The following is a 20815-nucleotide window of genomic DNA, read 5'->3' as shown; positions in this document are numbered from 1 at the left end:
AAGAAACACACACCCAAAAAAAAATATTGAAAGAAAACATTTATTTCTTTTCTCCTGTTTCCTAGTCTTCTAGATCATCCCGGATTAATGTTTCTAGGCTGACTTTAGTTTTAAATCGGAATTTTTAGAGCCAGACATTTTTCAGCTGAAATCTAGTGTGTGTGTGTGTGTGTGTGAAGAGGGGGGTGTTGGTGAGGGCTGGGGAGGAGGATGATGGGCCACTCCGTAGAAGAGTAAGCATCCATTGTAACAGCCTCCACTCAGGGCACGAATGCCAGGCAGCAGTGCCATGGCAACCGCATCCCGGTCTTGGAGGTTCCCAAGGGATTTTCTGTGACCTGGGAAAAGGCCACACTCACTGGACTCACGTTTTTTTAAAAAGCGGAAATGATATCCACCGGGAGGGGGTTTACACACGCCCACACGCCACTCCAGTCCTCTACATCATCTAGAATCTTTGTTTAGGAGGATCCAAAATGATTCCCCCCGCACCCCGCGAGCGTATAAACTAGTAAAAAGAAACAAGGCGCAAAGGAAATTGGAAGAGATGCTGTCTGCAGGATTCTGAGCCGAGGTCCTTCCAACACTCCTGCCGCTCTTTTTTCGTTGGGATGCCTTCCAAGCGGTTAGTCGAGGGAAGGCCGTCAAGCTAGAAGCTCTCTCCGCCCCGCAGCGCCCCCTCCGCCGGCGGCAGGTGGGGCTACCCTGCTGGGTCCCCACGGCTGCGGACGTCCCTCCCGAGGGCGACTCCAGGCCTCTCCGCGGCCAGAAGCAGCGAGCAAGTCCCTGCGCCGTCCTGGTCTTGGCCGGCGCGTGCCTGGGGCGGAGCTGGGGGGCGTGCCCTCGCGTGATTGGCCATCCGGGCCAGGAGGCGGGGCTGCCGGACGGACGCTGACAATGAGCCTCCATAAAAGGGAGCGGCGGGGCCGGGGGCCCCGGATCGAGCCCTCCCCGCCCGGGGTCGTGACGCGCTGAAAGCCGTGGCTGACTGGGCGGCCGAGTGGGCGGCCGGGCGGGCGGCGGGCGGGTGAACTAGACGGTCTGCGGGCCCTGCGTGGTCCGGGGCGGGAGGCGGCCGCCAGTGGCGGTGCGCCGAGGCCTGCGCGCCCGTCCTCCGCTATCGGGTCGCCCCTCTCCGCCTCGCCATGGCCCTCGGAGCAGAAGGAGCCGCGGCGCTCGACTGCTTCGAGGTGACGCTCAAGTGTGAGGAAGGAGAGGACGACGAGGAGGCCGTGGTGGTTGCCGTGATCCCGCGGCCCGAGCCGATGCTCCGAGGTAAGGGGGGGGGGGTGAACCTCACTTCCGCATGGCGACAAGGGGCTCGGCCACCGGTTCCCATTCCCTGGTCCCCAGGCGCGGTCCGGGCCCTTCCCCGTGGGGTCCACGGCGGGCGCGCGCCCTCGCTCCTCCCCCACCGGGGTTTGGAATCCCAGTCCTCTCGGAGCCCCCTCCCTCCGCTCCCCTCCCCCGCTCAGGGTCTGGAGGCTTCCATCCACTCCAAACGAGCGCTTCGGGTCTTCCGGTTCCTTGTGCCCTCTCGGGCCCAGTTTAGAGGCCGGATCCCCAGGACCGTGGTTTGTGCGCCGCCGCCGTCTCCCCGTTTCGGCCTGACTGCGTCCTAGGCCGAGGGGCGACCAGGCCTCTAGGCCCCAGGCTGGTCGCCGAAGCGATAACGGGGGCGAAGGCTAGCGCGACTGCTAAACTCCCGAGAGGAGCATTTTAAAAGCCCTGCCTAGTAGAGCCCGCCCGACCCCATCCCCAGGCCTTCTCACAGGAGCCACAGGTGTCAGTTCCAGAACCTCGCCGTTGAATGGAACTGCAAGCAGCACCCAGTTTGAGAAAAGCGGGACATGCTTGGGGGGGGTGGTACTCAGCCATCTACATGGAGATTAGTCACCAAAGGAGGTATTTGAGGGACAATTGGAAATAACTCGCTCACCCCTCCCCTTCTCCATTTCTCTTCCCCTGCTTCTTTGGTCCAAAGGAGAAAACAAAGAACTACCTTTGTGCAAGGCTATCAGTCATTGTTGTAGTTTAAATGCAGTCATGAAATTGCAAATATTTTCTTATGGTGGAATGCCTGTTTCCCTTAAGCAAGACAGTGCCCAAAAGAGATTGAGAACTAAGTCCTTCATCTTCTTGAGGATTTCTGCGCCCCTCCCTTTTCGAGAAGGGAGGATTAGAAAATTCGAGAAATAAAGGGCACATTCCTCTCAGTGTTTGCATCACGCAGGTTGCAGGTTATTTTCTGCTTGTGCTGGTCTATGGAGTGCTTGCTCTGCTATTGTCAAAGGCTTGCTGTTAATCCACTCAACATCCCTGCCAGGGTGGCCTCATCACTGTTAGAAGGAAATAGACATCTACAGAGGTTCATTCATTCAACTATATTTATTTATTGGGCAACTATATGCCAAGCGTTGTTTCAGGTGGGGTGGGGGTTGGAGGAAACGTAAGAGTGGTGAGCAGGGTCAATGAAACCCTGCTCTAGAAAATACATCCCGGTGGCAGCCAACAGGAAAGTTGAACTATAGTGTGTTAGCTGGCAGTGAGTTCTTTTTTTCCTTGGTTTGTGTGTCACAGCATGCACAAGGAGGTCAGGACAACTTTTGAGAGTCAGTTCTTCCACCATGTGTGTTGGTAGCACATTTGCTAAATTACAAGTACAGGTATGCAACCCTACAGTCGGTCTCCAGTAATGCCGAAATAAATAAAATATGGGAGTTGTCAGCAGGCAACAGGTGAGAATCACCCGGAGGAGGAGGCCAAATGGGGTCAAAGGGCTGAGGCAGCCAGTCCCTTGTCCTTGATACCTCGTACTGTTCTTGGGATTTAGAAATAAAAGAGAAATCTATCAAGAGCTGGTGCTGTGCTGTGCTCTGGAGGAGAAAAAGCAGGGGGAATGGTGTAGTCACCTGGTAGGTTGCAGCTTCTGAAGGAGGTGGAGAAAATAGTTTTCAGAGTGATGCGAGTTGGAACAGGCAAGTTAAGTAACAGAACCGAGGAGGACAAGCAGTGCCCTAAATGCCTGTGAGTGGTAAAAGTCAAGATGGAAGGCGATTGAGTAAAAGAATTGCTGTTTGGGTTGGTGACCGTCACAAGACCTGGTTTAGGAGAATGGGGGGGAAAGAAGGCCAGTTGAAACTAGGGTGTCCTGTCACTTGGGAGAAAGGTTCTGGGACCTAGACTATTCTGGATGTTACCTTTTCCTAAAGCCCCAGGTAAATGAAGGAATCCAGTTAACACAGAGACAGTTACAGTACCCAGGGATCACAGGCACTTGGCAGAAGAGTACCAGGCTGATACTAAACAGAGGGTTTCTGCTCTGTGGGAGCTTTTAGTTCTCATATGCAGAAAGCCAGTAACACAAGCCAAAGGGGGCATGACCATCATTGCAAATACTTTGTGAGCACCCTGAAAAAGGAGGACTCGTTGTGAGACACAGATTGACCTTTGGGAGAGTCCTCAACCTGTAGAGAAACAAGCAGGGTAGCCGTTCCCTGCATGCCAGTTCTTTTGGTAATAATAAAATGGCCAAATTTAGCATCCTCACCCTCAAAAAAGAATATATATTACTGTGGTTAATCCTGGTGCCATCAGGAAAGAGGTGCTGTAGGAAGTATTACAGCTCGTAATTACCAGCCTACTGGGGCATGGCCTCATATACTATATACGTGGAAGCAAACCGGGCATGCTTCCTTTTGTTCTCCTTTTCCTTGCTCAACTTTTGCTGCCAGCCGCTCCTTTGGATCGCGTGATTCAACCGGTCAAGCAGAAGATTCTGATTTGTGAGTTTACCCCTTAATAAATATCTATTCCCCCATACACACACAACCGCAACACCTGGCACCCACATGGGTTTAAACTCCACGGCCACCTGGTGGATGGTTTGGTCCTTCCATGGCCCAGACAGGCTTCCTTTTGTCTAAGCTTACCCCCTCCCCCCCGTGTGTGTGTGTGTGTGTAAAATCCCCATCACAACGGTGTTTGCAGTACTTAGCAGCAAGCTTCTCTCTGTGTGTGGTCCCTACTCCTCTGACTCCATCCTTCTTCATCCCAGTATCCTTAGTTTGGTTGTCCTACCTATACTTCCTGCCTGGCTACTAGCCAGTCAGTTCTTTATTAACCAGAATAATACATAGTCACAGTGTACAGAAGGATTATTCCACAGCATGTTCCTTGTTTTGTCTTATTAAAAAGGTTTTAACCTTGACATAGTAAAACTAACAAAACAATAAGAATTAGAGTTACAATATTCAGCCCATTTGTATTTGTCAAATTTAGAGAAAATACTCTATAATTTATCTTATCTTTGTGACTCAAGTTTTATACCTAATTTACATTTTATTATAACTTATGGAAAACTTTTAGTGTAACTGTCTAGTCCTCAACTCTGTCAGAGATCCCAGAGGGGTGAAGTGTTACCTAACAACAGGACATCTGGCTGCCTGCCCACTTACCCTAGGTTCTTTTGTAATATTGGGGTATCCAGCTCTGGCCTTCCAAAACTAACAGATGATTTCCTGTGAGGAGGGGAAATTTGAGGGACTTTCTACAATGTCTTAGCAAAGTTTGACAGTTGCTTTCTTTTGTGTCTTGCTGGTCCTGTTTAGACAGTATACTGTCAGCAATTGAGGCATGGTCAGTTTCTTTGCCCACATGGCTAGCTTTTGCCATAATGAAAACAGACTCCATAATGGTCTTTTTTTTTTTCAATGCCCATTATCTTCTCTGAAGTAGATTGGTGCTGTCAGGAGCAGATGTGTCTCACTATCATGAAAAGCTTTATTAAACATTAAATACCATATTCTGTAGGTCTTTGAAGTGTTTGAAGACCATCTCCCTAAGTATATCTGTGCATGACCCTTGAAAACATAGATCTAACATGAATATAAGTTTGACTATTATAGATGACTATTAGTCTGTATTTTTGAATTATACATTACATTTTTAAATGAGTTGCATAAGCACAATACCCCAAACAGGAGTAGAAACATACATATAGTATAGGAAAAATAATTTTATTTGTGTCAATAAACCAAAAATCTAAAAATGTTTTGAGATAAATAGGGTTTGTTTTCTTATTTAGGTTCAGTAATCTGCCCTTTTTCCATCCTTCTTATATTCCTCTTTTTTTTCCCTTAGGAAGATATCTTTGAATTTAATTCCTTTGTTTAACCTTTTTTTTTTAAATACTATAACCAATAACATTTGTAACCAACCCCCTTAAATAATAAACATTCATAACCAATATTTTGGGAATGTGGGCCTCATTCTTTAGACTTCTGTGGGCATTGTTGTCTTTAGAGGAACCTTGACAAAGTTGGTATAATTGTTTGATCTTAGCTGGGGTAGTTTGAGAGGCTGGACTATCTCAGCCAGCAGCTTTGAAGCTGTCTTGGATATAGGATGTTGAGACTGTAAAAGAGGCATTTTGAGGTACTGTATCACCTGAGCCATCTATTTTCATTGGTGTCTGGTCTTGTACTGAAAATATATAACCTTTTAAAGGTAACATACATTTTTGCATTAATATGAGTATAGACTGTTGTACACAAGTTAGTCTAAGATGATCTTTTGTTTTATATTTGAGCAGGTAAAATATATGTTACATGTCAAGATATTTTTAAAATATGTAAGTTGGTTTAAACTAGTAGTTTTATAATCCAGTGTCCCTGAGCAGCCAAAGAATTTAAAGACAACACAGTAACATACAGGATCCAGAGTCTGTGTATTCCCCATCTTTACATGGCTTTTTTTCTTTTATATTACTTTACTCACTTTTTTAAAAGTTTATTTTAAGCCAGATGATGGTGGCACACACCTTTATCCCAGAACTCAGGAGGAAGAGACAGGCGGATCTCTTGAGTTCAAGGTCAGCCTGGTCTACAGAGTGACAGGTGCCAAAGCTACAGAGAAACCTGTCTCAAAAAAAAAAAACAAAAACTTTATTTTAAAAGTATGTATTAAAAAAAAGTATGTATTACTTTTTTATGACTGTCTACACTTTCTCTTTTCCCTCCCAAGCTTGTTTAGAGTTTTTTTTTTTTTCCGTCTGAATCTCTCTTTATTGCATATCTGTAATCTTTTTCTGACCACATGAGCCTTTAAACTGCTAAGTGGCATGGCTAGAACCTCCACCTCTGTTTTGGTGGCTGGTTCTGTCTGGTCGGCTTGGTTCCCTGAGTGCACACGAGAGCCATATTTATTGCCTCAACTCTGGGAGTTTTTGGATCCACGCTGTCACCAAATAGTGCACCATCTGCTGTTCATAATCCCCACCTTAAAGGAGCTTTGTCTCTGTTTACTGCTAGCAAACAGAGTTTGCCAAGAAAAGGCAGTTACCAAGAGGCTGTTCTTGACTCTACTTTTGTGTTTGGGAATTCCAGCCCCACATTGGAATGCCATACGTAGACAGAAGTTTTTGTCTCTCCAGCAGCTCCCAAATAAACACTGAGGCTTAATGTTAATTATAAATGCTTGGTCAATAGCTCAGGCTTGTCACTAGCTAACTCTTACATTTTCAGTTAACCCATATTTCTTTTTTTTTTTTTTTTTTTTTTTTTTTTTTTTTTTTTTTGGTTTTTCGAGACAGGGTTTCTCTGTATTTCTTATCTATGCTTTGCCACGTGGCTTGGTATCTTTTCTCAGAATGGCATGTCCGTCTTGCTTCTCTCTGTGTCTGCTTATGACTCCTGAGGACTCCACCCTTCTCATCCCAGTATCCTTAGTTTGGTTGTCCTGCTTATACTTCCTGCCTGGCTACTGGCCAGTCAGTTCTTTATTAACCAGTGAGAATAATACATAGTCACAGTGTACAGAAGGATTATTCTACAGCATTCTAGGACAGCCAGGTCTACGCAGGGAAACCCTGTCTTGTTGCAGGAGTTGAGAGAAATGCAGCTGATCAAGGGTTTGGGGGAAGTAAAGACTTATGTTTTTGTGTTTCTTTGTTTGTTTGAGACAGGGGTTCTCTGTGTAGCTTTGGAGCCTGTTCTGGAACTCACTCTGTAGACCTGACCAGGCTGGCCTCAAACTCACAGAGATTTGCCTGCCTCTGCCTCTCGAGTGCTGGGATTAAAGGTGTGTGCCAGCACTGCCTTTTTGCTTTTTGTTTTTTTCCTTTTCTGAGACAGGGTTTCTCTGTGTAGTCCTGGCTGTCCTGTTACTTACTCTGTAGATCAGACTGGCCTTGAATTCAGATTTACCTGCCTCTGCTTCCAGAGTGCTGGGGTTAGATGTGTGCCACCACACCAGTGGCAGGAAGTAGACTCTTACCAGGCTGTTGTGTGATTTATTTCAATTTTAAGAATCTGCAAGTGAAACCTAAGTTTTACTCATACAATGGATGTTGGTTACTTGGTGCTGAAGGAATCAGCAGTAATTACTAAAGACCAGCATGGCATCACTGATATTAAATTTTGTGAGAAGTATTTCCTCGGGGTCAGCACTCAAAATCTCTTGGTCCAGTGGGGGCAGAAGCTGCATTTCAATCTGAAAACTGAACATGGCAGTATTTAAAACTCATCCCATATGAGACTGATTTTGAAGGCATGAAGGGGTGAGTTGAACTGTTTAGTTTTTAGAGTCACCTTGAAAGAGAACCTCAGATGAAGAATTACTTCCTTCAGATTGACTTGTGGGCAATGTCCGTTGGAAACTGTCTTGATTGATATGGGAGGGAGGGCCCAGCTCACTGTAGGTGGCAACATCCCTAGGCTGGTAGGCCTAGACTATATAAGAAAACAAGCTGAACAAGCTACAGGGACCTGGCTTGCTTGTTTGCTTGCTAGCTTTTTTATTTTCTTTTTTTTTTTTTTTTTTGGTTTTTCGAGACAGAGTTTCTCTGTGGCTTTTGGAGCCTGTCCTAGAACTACCTCTTGTAGACCAGGCTGGCCTCGAACTCACAGAGATCCGTCTGCCTCTGCCTCCCGAGTGCTGGGATTAAAGGCATGCGCCACCACCGCCCGACTTTGATTTTTCAAGACGGTGTTTCTCTATAGCTCTGGCCATTCTGCCTGCCTCTGCTTCCCAAGTGCTGGGATTAAGGGCATGCACCACCACTGCCTGGCTGAGGGAGCAAGTTTTCAAGCAACATTACTCTTTTAAACTCCTACCTTGAATCCTTTCTACTTTGGCTTTTTTCATGATATACTGTAACCTGTAATCCCTTTCTTCCACAAGTTGCTTTGATTTTGGTGTTCATCATAACAAAACAAAAAGCAAACTAGAAGAACTAAAACACTGAATCTGGTTGTAAAACCCTATAAATTACCTATTCAGGAAGCCAAGACAGGAGAATTAATTGCATGTTCAAGGCCAGCCTGGGTAACTAAGCGTGGCCCTGAGTTGTATTGCCGGAATCCATATAAAGGTGGAAGGATAGAACTTCATCCCACAGGGTTGTCCTCGGGCCTCCATGTGTATTCCTTGGCACATGTGTCCTTCTATTATACATACATAAATTAATACTTTAAAGGGAGAAGGCTAGGGCTGTATCTCAGTGGGTAGAGTGCTTGCCTAGCATTCATGGAGCCCTAGGTTTGATCCCTAACACTTTAAATAACAGGCATGGTGGTGCATGCTGCACTAAGGAGGTGGAAGCAAGAAAATCAGGGTTAAAATTTTTCAGCTTCATAGAAAACTTGACATCAGCTTGGACTATTTGAGACCAAAGTGTGCATTGTGATCTACACATCAGATATGGGTACAGTTGACTAGTGAGTGAGGAAACCTGGAAATCTCACTGGAATAATACCTGCCAGGTGACCAGGGAGGTCAAGGCAGACAGAGGGTGCCCTGTAGCCCCAGAAACATACGGAATGGGACCCATGACTAGATGTGAGGTAATGTAAAGATGAAGTGTGTGTCATGCTGCTCTGTTGGGATCTGGTGGGGAGGTGGAGCACACACCCACCCCACACAGATGTGCTCCTGGCATCTTCACAGCACTTCCCCCTTTCTGCAGTAACCCAACAGGAAAAGACGCCGCCACCTAGGCCTAACCTGCTGGAAGCAGGTGTCGAAGGCTGTGAGGAGCCCAAGCAGCAAGTGTCATGGGAACAGGAGTTCCTGGTGGGGAACAGCCCAGGAGGCAGTGGACGGGCACTGTGCATGGTGTGTGGGGCTGAGATCCGGTCCCCATCAGCAGATACTGCTCGCACACACATCCTGGAACAGCATCCGCATACCCTGGACCTGAGCCCCTCTGAGAAGAGCAACATCTTGGAAGCCTGGAGCGAAGGGGTGGCCCTTCTGCAAGATATCCAAGTTGACCAGCCATCCCTGCCCAGCCTAGGTAGTAAGGGTGAGGGCTGAGGGAAAAGTGGGGCCTGTAGGGGCCCTGGAGCTCAGTGGGCTTTTGCCCCCTCAGAGTCAGGCCAGGATGGCCATCCAGACCCCAACTCCAACCCGGACCCTGCCAGGATGCCAGCAGAGATCGTGGTCCTCTTGGACTCCGAGGACAACCCATCCCTCCCTAAGAGACTCCGGCCCAGAGGACTCCGCCCTCTTGAACTGCCTGGTCAGTCAACAGAGGAGACCCTGTTCTGTGGGCTGGGGTGGGCATGTCTTTTCAGGAGCCTGAGGTTACAGAGTTCAAGCAGAGTAGCCTTAAAGTGCTAAGGTTTTTCCTTTTGCAGTTGCCCCTGTCACAGAGCCAGGAAATAAAAAGGCCCGTGGTCAGAGATGGAAGGAGTCCTCTGAGGAGGAGCCTCCTAGGAAGAAGAGAAGCAGACATATGACCAAAAACCTGGACCCTGACCCAGGTGAGGGGAATCTAGGGGTGCTGGGCCTGGCTGTAGCATGAAGTCCATGAGGAAGTGGACAGGCAGAAGGCACCTGCATGCAGTTCAGCTGAAGCTTAAGGCCTTTGGGTTCTTGCCTCCTCTACTCACAGTTCTTCCTGGCCTTCTTCCAGACCCCCCATCTCCTGAGTCACCCACAGAGACGTTCGCAGCACCAGCCGAAGTCCGACACTTCACTGATGGCAGCTTCCCTCCTGGCTTTGTACTCCAGCTCTTCTCCCACACGCAGCTCAGGACCACAGACAGTAAGGACCCTTCTAAAGTCAGCAAAGGAGCAGGAGAGGGCCTGCCTCAGCCAGAAAGTCCCTCTTCAGGTGAGCCCTCCTGGGAGGGGCTGTCAAGGAAGCTGAGTCCCTAGATCCCAGCCAGAGCCCAGGGTGGAGGTGCTCAATGTTTAGGCCCCCAAGAGAAGGCCAAGGATGGGGGGATTTGAATGCTCAGGAAGCTGGCCCCTGTGCTGAGCATCTCTCGAGGTAGTCATTAGGTTGTGCTAGGCCTCCAAAAGCTTGGTGCCCAACTTTTCATCCATGAGGGTAGTTCCAGCTGGAGCCCCTGAAGAACTCATCTCATAGTGGTGATACAGGGTCCAAGTAAGATACTCAGCCATTTAAACAGGTGTGGGGCACCATAGACAGGTGATGAACATCAGATAGATACTCCATAGTCCAGCAAGCTTAGTGAACTTTTGTTGACAGCTTGTGTTTATAACCTGTCCCACTGACTGAGGAGCTTTTGTATGTAATTCATTTGTTTCCTTATAAACCAAGCATAATCCAACACTTGGAAATCTGAGACAGGAGTGAATGAAAAAAGGTGGCGCGCGCCTTTAATCCCAGCACTCGGGAGGCAGAGACAGTCAGATCTCTGAATTTGAGACCAGCCTGGTCTACAAGAGTTAGTTCCAGGACAAGCTCCAAAAAGCTACACTAACTCTGTCTCAAAAAACCAAAAAGAATTTAATATATATAAGAAAAAGAAAGGACGTGTCTGCTCCTAGGTATGATGGAGGAAAGTTTATTGTAGATAATAGGGAGAGAGCAGAGCCAGAGGCATTTGGGAAAGTGAACTAGCTCCTCAACCATGTGATGAGAGGTGGGGAGGAGAGAGGAGAACCAGGTGCAGCAAAGAAGAGAAGGTAATAAGGGAGGGGTAACTGAAATGGTTGCCCAGTATAGGGAAGGGGGGCAGCTGGGGGAATAACAGCCCAGCCCCTGGGGTAGAGAAATCGGGTAGACAGTGGAATATGCCAACCATACCCCGTAACAGGTAGGGACTGGAAGATACTGGGGGAACCTGGTGTCCAGGTCCACTTTGATAAATAGGCACCTTAGCCATTTGTTTGAGACTTAACAAGGAGGATCGCTGCAGGTTGGAGGTCAACCTAGGTTACAGAGTAAAAACATAAAAGTTTAAAACCCAAAAAAGTACAATGCTTGGTTTTTGTGGGGGTTTTGTTTGTTTGTTTTGTTTTGTTCTGTTTTTGAAACGGTTATAGCCCAGGCTGGCCTCAAAACTATATAGCCAAGGTTGGCATTTAACTCTTTATCCTGAGCCGGGCGGCGGTGGCACACGCCTTTAATCCCAGCACTCGGGAGGCAGAGGCAGGCGAATCTCCGTGAGTTCGAGGCCAGCCTGGTCTACAAGAGCTAGTTCCAGGACAAGCTCTAAAAAAAAGCTGCAGAGAAACCCTGTCTCGAAAAACCAAAAAAAAAAAAAACAACTCTTTATCCTGCTGCCTCTGCTTCCCAAGTGCTGACCCAGGAAGCTGGTCACCACTGATCATCAATCCTCTTAATTTGCCTTCCCTTCCTTCCTTTTGTTTGTTTGCTTAAGCTTTTTTAAATTGTTTATTTTACTTGTGGGAGGGCACATGCCATAGTGCAGAGAGGTCAGAGGACAACCTGCGGGAGTCTGTTTTCTCCTTCACTGTGTGGGGCCTGAGACTTAGTAGCTCCCAGCTTGCTTTCTGTTGCTTTAGGGTTCTGGTCTCTATCCATCAGGCTTTGCTTTAAAACTGACCTTTATTTCTACCATTCGATCCTTTACCTCCTTGTCCCTTGGAAGAGTGAGTGCTTAACTCAGGTTAAGACTTGAGTCTCCAGCTCCTGGACCCTTAACTAAGTTCTGAGCTTTTCCTCATGTCTTGCTTATGAAAGTAGAGCATAGGAAGGAAGCCTTGTGATTTTGTTTTATTGAAGGGAAACTGAATCAAGCATTGTAATGGTGCACACCTATAGACTCAGGTGCCTGATGTCAGCCTGTGCAAAGAAGTTAGACCACAGTCAAAAGAAAAGCCAGCTCTTGTAGCCTGGTCTACAAGAGCTAGTTCCAGGACAGGCTCTAGAAACTACAGGGAAACCCTGTCTCGAAAAACAAAAACAAAAAAAAAAAAAGAAAAGCCAGGGAGGGGCTGGAGAGGCCGCTCAGAGGATAAAAACACTTGTAGAAACCAGATGACCTGAGTTTGATGCCCAGATCCCACTACAGGAGAGCGCCAACTCTTAAGAGTTGTCCTCCAGCCTACTCGGACACATGCAGCCTCACATCATCTATAGCTCTCCTCCCAATAACAACAGTTACTGTGATGAAAAACCATAAAATAAGGAAGGTTGGGCTGCTATTGTGGAACACTTGTTTAGCTTGTGTCTAAAACCCCAATGTGTAGTGTTGTTTGGGCTGCGTGTAAGTCTGTACATCACCTGCGTGCCTGGGACTTGATGAGGCCAGAAGGTTTTAAATCCCCTGCAAAGTTATAGATGGTTGTGAGCTACCATGTAGATGACTGGAAATTGAACCTAAGTCCTTCGCAGGAATAGCCAGTGCTATAAAAATCTGCTAAATCATTTCTCCAGCACTAGTTTGGTTTTGGTTTTTGTTTTTCAGACAGTTATTATGTAGCCTAGGCTGGCCTTGATCTCTCAATTTTCCTGCCTCAGCCCCCTCAGGCTAAGATTATAAACATAAACTGCTGCGTCCTACCAAGATTTTTATCCCCAACAGTACAAAAGTAAAGGGTTAAGGGATGTAAAGTTTCTTGGCTAGGGCCTCTCACCCAGCAGGCTAGAGTTTGTTGTCCTTCCACCAGGCCCATTCAGGCATCTAGCTGCAAGCTTGGTACTCGACCCTGTTGTGTGACAACTTTTCTTGGGGTGTTGCAAGCCACATTCATCTGTTTGCTACGGTTACAGAACCGACTACATACCAGAATATGGAGACCACTGATGTTCAATTTGGTTAACCAATGAGTTTTATTGGAGTTATTTATAGGCATATGAATGAGGGGTTACTTAGAGGAGCAGAAATGACTCAGATCGCTGTATCATCAGAGCCCACCCCAGCATGACTAACATGTTACTTTCAAAACTGAACCTGGAGCACACTGCTTCCAGGCAGTTCAACAGGTTGAAGATGTCCTTTCCAGGTGCCTCAGTTGGGCCAAACCTCTTCCAGGTAAAGTTGGTTTCTGCTTCTTCAGGCAAGTGGTCTGGCCCCCGGGCAGCTTTTCTCCTCTTGTCTGTTTTACAGCTCAGCTTTACTCTCTCCTAAGGATGCTCAGCTCTCATTGTTGACTCTTGCAGGGAGGGGCTTAGTGAATCTGATCAGTTTCCCGGACTTCCTGAAGGTTTTCTGAGTTATTTACCTTCCTGTTTAAGCGGCTTCCCTGCAGGATAGAATGTTTCCATCTCTGATGATATTGGTATCCAAGCACTCCCACCCAAGTCTACCTCCTCTCTTCTCAGAGGAAGCCCCTAACAGGGATTACCTCTTCTCTCATTGCAGGAACAGTGGGTTTTCTCCTCTCTCTGGCAATGATTTCTTCCAAATCTTCTGACATCCCAAACAAAGCTGCTATTTCTCTTTTCCTGACCCCCTTCATCCTTCTGACTATGTCCATTTATTCCCAAGATGGAATCTTTGCTTTCAGCTGCCTCTTGCCTCTGTCTCTGGTGTCTTCTGGGCTCAGATTTTATCCATAACAAACTGAAGCTTTTTCTTTACCAACTCCTGTTGACTGCCATAAAGTTAAAGCCCACAGTCTGACCTCCATTTCCATTTTTTGAGTTAATCTGAAACAGACTATGTAGCCTTGTAGAGCTTCATCCTCTTCCCAAGTGCCAGGTTTACAGATACACGTCATCATACCTGGCATTTCTCATGTCCTACGGTTGGTAACACATATTATTGTCTATTGTCCCCATTCTAGAATGTAAGCTTGTTGGCCCCGTGATGGTCCCAGTGGTCATAACAGTTCAGTTGCAGCACTGTTTATATGTATCTAGGAAGTGACACCTGTGTGTTCCAGCCTGGCCCTCTCTCTCTTTGGTTCCAAACTCTCTACTGGTAGCCAGGCATTACCTCTACTTGATCAATTAAAGTTGTCAGCAGAGGATATATAGTGAGATCCTATCTCAAAAAACAAAACAAATCCTAGCACACAAGAGGCAGAGGCAGCAGATTGCAGTGACTTTGTGGAGTTTGTGACCAGTCTGAACTGCAAGTTTCAGGGCAGCCAAGGCTACATAGCAAGACCTTATCTCAACCAAAATAAAAACCCCAACAGAATTTTTTGGGGGGGGGGATACGGGGTTTCTTACCTCAGAAAAGTTTTCTTTCAGACACCATTCTCTTGGGGTTGGGCACACCTTTAACCCCCATTATTTGAAAGGCAGAGGCAGTTGGATATCTTGAGTTTGAGGGCAGCCTGGTCTACAGAGTAAGTTCTAGTAGCCAGAGCTACACAGAGGGTGGGGTTGCGGGGAGATGCTTCCCTTTCTCTAGTAAACTGCTACCTTTGGTTTGCTGTAGCCAAACCATCAGTTAGCCTCTTCTGTCTGTCAGCCCCACATCAGTCCATCTGCAAACCTCAGTTTACTCTTCTGTCAACTATTGCCACTCTGACCTAATGTTGCCTTAACTTTTCCTGTGGAGATAGGAAGAAATGTCTGCTTACCCCAGATAAGATGCTCAGCTCACCTTCGTGTTCTGCCACTGAACTTAATGCCCCAGCTCTGTTTACTTTTTATCGTGAGACAGAGTCTCATTCAGTTGCCCAGGCAGGCCCTGAACTTTGGGTTATGATCTTCCTGCCCTACCTTCCTGTAGGCTGGGGTTATGAGCACGTGTGTGGTCCACACTGGTTTGATGAATCTCTCTGTATGTGAATTGAACCCAGGGCTTAGAATTTTCATGCTCTACCACTGAGCTTGCTGTATTCTCAGCTCCTTTTTTTTAGAGTTTATACATAGATCTGGCTGTCATAGAACACTGTAGTGTAGACTGGCTGGCCTCAAATTCACCTGCCTCTACCTTACTTTAATCCTGCTAGGATTAAAGTTGTGGGCCACGAGGCCTAGCTTGTATGCTCATGCATAATTTTAAACTCAAGCAAAAAATCAGCAAAATCCTACCTGCTTTAATTATACAGGAAATTCCTTGGAGAAAGAAAATTTACTAGATATGTTTAAGTACATAATTAGCACAGTTTGATTACCATTTCCTGTTTGACTTCTTTTTGGGGGGAGGAGTTGGTTTGGTTTTGGTTTTTCTCTGTAGCCCTGGCTGTCCTGCAGCTCACACTGTAGATCAGGCTGGCCTTAAACTAAGATCCACCTGCCTCTGTCTCTCAAGAGCTGAGATTGCTATGCCATATAATATGTGTGTGGGTCCAAGTCAAGGACATTTTTTTGTTTACTACCTTGTCCTATCTGGAGGCTTGGCCTTGCTATTCCCAGACACCTGACTGTGTGACACCTGTCAACTCCAGGGATGTGGAGCCTGGAGGAACACTGCAGAGCAGAGCTGGAGCATTAACCCAGGGTGTCTGTGATGTGCTCTGCTTTGTTACTCCCATACTCCATGGAGTCAGTGGATGTGTTCCTCACCGTATCACTTCCGTGTGCAGTCTTGAAGTTAGGAGCTGGAGAGCAGCGTCATGGCATTGTGAACCCACATGCCAAGTACACAAGGAGAAAGCTGTATTAAATGCTTTCCCTGTTCCAAAGGGCTATGAGACTATTCATTGCTGGTCAATCAAGACTCAGCTTTATGCTTTTTCTTGGACTTCCCCCAGGACAAGACTGTGGGCTGTAGAAATGGGAAACCCTGGTAGTCTATGGTTTGCAGTTTTGGGGACCATTGGAAGGCCCTGACTGTATTCTCTACTCCCATCCCTTCCCAGCTCCCCCTCCGGGGCTTCGTGGGACACTGGATCTCCAGGTTATTCGTGTTCGGATGGAGGAGCCACCAGCCGTCCGCCTCTTACAGGACTGGTCCAAGCATCCCCAGGGTACCAAGGGGGTGGGAACAGGTGACAACCCAGACTGGCCCACTGTTCTGTCAGACTCCAGTGCCACTGTTAAGGAACAACCAGAGGCGGGAAATGGGGTATGAGTTTTTACTTTCCTGGGGAGGGAGGGGTGGGAGGAAGGAAAGGTGGAAGGGAGGAGGCAGTATCCTTCTTTGGCTTAAATCTCAGATCTGCCCAGCTCAGCCACCTGATTGAGTTTTAAAACCAGGTGCCAGAAAATGTGGAAGGAGAAGTGACATCACTGTCACATTGGGGCACTGGAAAATGCCTGCCCCTGGACAATCCTGAATTAGGCAGAGGTGGCTTAGGCTATTGGGTGATACGGCATTGGGCCTGTGGAGAACACCTTACCCAATCCTTTGCTGACTCACCCTCTAACCCCACACCTCCTTCCTGTCAGCTCCCACCATTCTCCCCTGGCACAGTGCCTTATGCAGAGGTGGTCATGATGGGGTTTGAACTGAGTCCCACTACCTCGGGGGACACCTCTCCTCCCCCACTTCTGGCTCCTTCAGGAGGAGGCCTCCATTACCTCTTAACCGCCTCATCCCTGCCGAGGGCTCCCTTTACCACCCCTTCTCCTATTATCCTGTTGCATCTTTTATCCAGTTGTATATATTGCCTTTGTTGACAATAAATTATTTTTTTTTTAATTAAAAGTTCTGTCTTGGCCATCATTGGGAAAAGGGAGCAACTTGAGGAGCAGGAAAATTGAAAGGTCGTCCTAAGTTGGAGCCAGAGACCCCTGTCCCGGGCAAGGGAGCTTGAGCCCAAAGCAGAGCTTGCTTGGGGCTCTGGAACTTTTCTGATTTGGTGTCAGTCAACTGAGAGACCCTTTACTTCTCTCCATTAACACATTTTCTTTATTTGACCTTCTGACCCACCTAGTAGACATCTGTCCAAGCAAGGCCACCATAGATCTGGGACACTCACACCCAGGGAGGTGAGAGTTATTGGGGCCTGAGCTACACTTGGTGGCATATACCTTTAATCCCAACACTTGGGAGTCAAAGGCAGACATATCTCTATGAGTTCAAAGCTAGACTGGTCTACAAAGTGAGTTCCAGGACAGCCAAAGCTGTTACACAGAGAAACAATGTCTTAAAATAAAATAAAATAAAATAAATGTTATTGGGGCCTGATCCTGGCCAGCCTACACAGACATTTCTTCTGTGAAGAGAAGGTAGCACATGCCTGCTTTCTTGTAGTTCTATACCCTCTGCTACACAACTCACCCTTAGCCCCCAACCTCAATACAAGTCTGCCTCGGGTCTCTGCAGATTTTGGGCTCTCGAGCTATCCTTATACAGACCTAATCTGTGGGGTCTTGCCTTTGGGGCAAAGTGAACCTTCCAGGTTGCTTAATCCAAAATCCTAGGTTCCACTGTCCTGTTCAGAATCCCCAGCAGGGGCTGGAGAGATGGCTCAGCGGGTAAGAGCATTGCCTGCTCTTCCAAAGGTCCTGAGTTCAATTCCCAGTAACCACATGGTGGCTCACAACCATCTGTAATGAGGCCTGCAGGAAGAATACTGTATACATAATAAACAAATATTATAAAAAAAAAAAAAAGAATCCCCAGCAGGTATTTCATGAAGTAGGGCCACCCCACACTGCTGACTGCTTGGCTGTTCCAGTAAATTACAGAGACCTAGGGAGAAAAAGGAAGACATTTCAACTGGGGAGAGTCAGGCTGTGCTAGATCTCATACCGGACTAATGAGACTGGCCCTTTTAAACCATCTGATGTTCTCAGAAGGAGCCCAGGAATGTAGAGGGTCCTTGTCCAGGACAGGCTGAGACAGGCATGAAGTAGAGGTGGCAGTCAAAGTTTCAGGGTACCTCATATCCAGAATGCCTCAGCAATGTATGAGAACAGGTGGGCCACAGGACTCCAGGGTCTGTATGTGTTTCTGCAGATTGACACAATTTGTATGCTCCCTAACAATAATGTTCCCCATCTCTGAACACACTGGGTTGGAGTTGTAGGTAGTTTCTGTCACTACAATTGTGTGACTTTACATTTATGCCAACTTCCTTTTAAAGATATCATGGCTATCACAAAGTATTGAGGAAACATGTCAAAGAGTGTGTTGTGAAGTGATGACCAGAAAGCCCGTTTGTTGCAGTATGAACTCTGGGGCAGGAGCCAGATTACATTAACTTAATATTTCTAGTGCCCCGCATAGGGAGGGACTTGGCACATAGGTGCTCAATAAACGTCTGTCAGATGTTATCTTGGTCTCTAGGTGTGCATTCTATGTGACCTTTTTCTCATACAGCCAATGACTGACTCAGTTCTTTTTGGGTTTTGTTTGTTTGTTTTTGTTTTTATTTTAGATATTCTGGCTGTTTCAAACCAATGATCATCCTCGATATCCTCCCAGGTGCTGGGATTATAGGTTTTCTCCACCATGCCCACTCTTAACACTAACTTTTACAACAGTAAAAAAAAAAAAAGTATTAACACTGACCCTTTAGGATGAGGATCTTTAGTTGTCTTATAACCAACTAGCTTCAAATTGAGAGTTCCCAGAGCCCCCTCAGATGGTTAATTTGATATGGAAAGCCTGGTGAGATGGCACATGCCATGCAAACCTAATGACCCAAGTTCCTTCCCTTCCCAGAGCTCATAGTGGAAGGAGACTTCTGGAAGTTGTCCTATGAGCTCCATGTGCCTGGCATTCAAGAACGACGGCACTTGTGCACCTGTGCTCAGACAGAGGCATTGTGGCATACACCTTTAATTCCAGAACTCAGGAGGCAGAGAGATAGGCAGTTCACTTGAGTTCAGAGACTAGCCTGGTTTATAGAGCTCCAGGCCATCCAGGTATGTGTAGTAAGACACTTGACAAAACAAAAGCAAAAATCAAATCACCAAGGTAAGGATGGCTTGGCTTATGGTTAAGAGTGCTTGCTGCTCTTGTACATCAGCACCCATTTCCAGGAGTGCACTGTGCCCATAACCCCAGCTCTAGGGGATCTGACACTCTTGGTCGCTGTGCACACAAACATGCACACACAGACACATAAATTAAAAGTAATTTTTAAAAATTGAAAACAAGTAGAGCTGGAGAGATGACTCAGTGATTAAAGGCACTTGGTGCTCTTCCATACGACCTGAGTTTGGATCTCAGTACCCACCTCAAATGACTCACAATTGCCTGGGTGGCTCCAGCTCTAAGGGGACCTGATAGCCTGGCCTCCGTGGGCAACTGCATGCATGGCATACATACACATAAAATTTTGAAATTGGCTATGAGGTCTCACATTAACCCCAGGAAACTTGTACTTAGTTTGCTGAGATTATTATTACAGAGTATGCTACCAGGAATTTGAACAGCATGGCAGTGTGTCCTAGCAGACTTGAGATGTGCTACCTTGCTAGCAAATGGGCTTCCAGAGAAAAATGGAGAGAGCCATGAGGACCTAGTCGGAGCCTCTGGAGCCTCCATCTCTGATTTACAGCTCCAGTCCCCTATCTGCCCCAATGGCCCTCAGCTAAGCTATTTTGTCTCTGCCTTTACTCAGCTCTGAGCCCTAGGGAGTTCCATAGGTAGACCAGCTTGGCCTCAAACTTGTACCATCAGCCTCCACTGCTGAGGTTACAGGTATGAGCTTTGGAGTCTGTCCTGGCTTCAAAACTGTAGACCAGGCTGGCCTTGAACTCACAAAGATTCACCTGCCTCTGCCTCCCAAGTGCTAGGATTAAAGGCTTGCACCACCACTGCCCAGCCTATCTATCTATCTATCTATCTATCTATCTATCTATCTATCTATCTATCTATCTTTCTATCTAATGTGTATGAATGTTTTGTTTCCATGTATGTTTCTGTGCCACATGCATAGTTGGTGCCTGAGGACATCAGATCTGGAGTTAAAAAGAGTTGTGAACTCTGGAGACTGAACCCAGGAATTCTGGAAGAGCCAGTCAGTGCTCTTGTCCAGTAAGAAGTGCCTTCAGCCCCTAAATAGTATTTATTTCTTTAGAGTCACAGAGCCTGGAATCTAAGCAAATGAACACAAACGGCACAAGTAAATGGTAGGAAAGTTTTGACTTGCAGAAGTGTAGGTTTGTAATTAGCCATAGGAGGTCCACAGAGGGGAAAAAAGACACCCACCTTGAATGGAGAAGCCAAAACTACACAGCAGGAGGCTTTCCTGTCCTTTGTCCCACTGCAGCCCTGCCTTTTTTTTTTCCTCCTTGTGGTGTTTTAGAGAGCCGGTATTCACCTACATCAATTGGGCGCCAGTGTTCTGTTTGGAGGGATGATCAGAGAAAGAAGGTCACTCCAGAATGTGAGTCAGGCTGTGGAGCAGCAGGGAGGCCCAGCCTCTGATAGACGTTCAGAAGCACATTGATTGATTGTTGCACAAAGGTGGTTTTTTTGGGGGGTCCAACAGGTTTCTCATGCCATAGCCCCTGATCTAATCTGTATGTTCTCTGAAGGAACTCATCCCAGCCCTGCAGCCTTAGTGAGCACTGCTTACACGACACAGTCCACCTAGGTTTTGAAAACATTCACACAACTCACCTCCTAGAGGCTTAAGTGAGCTTCAGGCCTTCATACTACCAAATTCCCTAGTTGCATTTTGGTAACAAAAGGATGAAGACTTGGGGGCTGAAGAGATGACTCAGAGGTTAAGAGCACGGGCTGCTCTTCCAGAGGTCCTGAGTTCAATTCCCAGCAACCACATGGTGGCTCAC

At 46.9% G+C, this 20815-nt stretch overlaps 1 protein-coding gene across 4 annotated transcripts; it reads left to right on the top strand.

The window, feature by feature from the left end:
• The first annotated feature begins 934 nt into the window (after positions 1–934).
• On the top strand, positions 935–16736 carry Spindoc (spindlin interactor and repressor of chromatin binding). Of its 4 annotated transcripts, XM_038342335.1 has the most exons (8): positions 935–1275; positions 3735–3785; positions 8966–9295; positions 9371–9520; positions 9639–9764; positions 9917–10117; positions 13179–13253; positions 15982–16736. In XM_038342335.1, exons 1-8 carry the CDS (start codon positions 1146–1148, stop codon positions 16191–16193), a joined length of 1275 nt encoding a protein of 424 aa, XP_038198263.1. In that variant the 5' UTR covers positions 935–1145; the 3' UTR covers positions 16194–16736. The 4 variants fall into 4 exon arrangements, with proteins under 4 accessions (XP_038198263.1, XP_038198273.1, XP_038198281.1 ...); XM_038342345.1 differs by lacking the exon at positions 3735–3785 and having other exon boundaries at positions 936–1275; XM_038342353.1 differs by lacking the exon at positions 13179–13253 and having other exon boundaries at positions 936–1275.
• Positions 16737–20815: the final 4079 nt, after the last annotated feature.

This window comes from Arvicola amphibius, chromosome 1 (assembly GCF_903992535.2).
Source record: "Arvicola amphibius chromosome 1, mArvAmp1.2, whole genome shotgun sequence".
NCBI classification, from domain to species: Eukaryota; Metazoa; Chordata; class Mammalia; order Rodentia; family Cricetidae; genus Arvicola; species Arvicola amphibius.
The sequence above is the reverse complement of the archived record's forward strand: the minus strand, read 5'-3'. Positions and strand labels throughout refer to the sequence as shown.

Excerpts from the sequence above, each read along its gene's own strand:
- Spindoc (XM_038342335.1), top strand. The coding sequence starts at position 1,146 with ATGGCCCTCGGAGCAGAAGGAGCCGCGGCGCTCGACTGCTTCGAGGTG. Across the intron at positions 1,276-3,734 it reads GCCCGAGCCGATGCTCCGAG|CCGCTCCTTTGGATCGCGTG; the intron begins GTAAGGGGGGGG and ends TTTTGCTGCCAG. Across the intron at positions 3,786-8,965 it reads CAAGCAGAAGATTCTGATTT|TAACCCAACAGGAAAAGACG; the intron begins GTGAGTTTACCC and ends CCCTTTCTGCAG.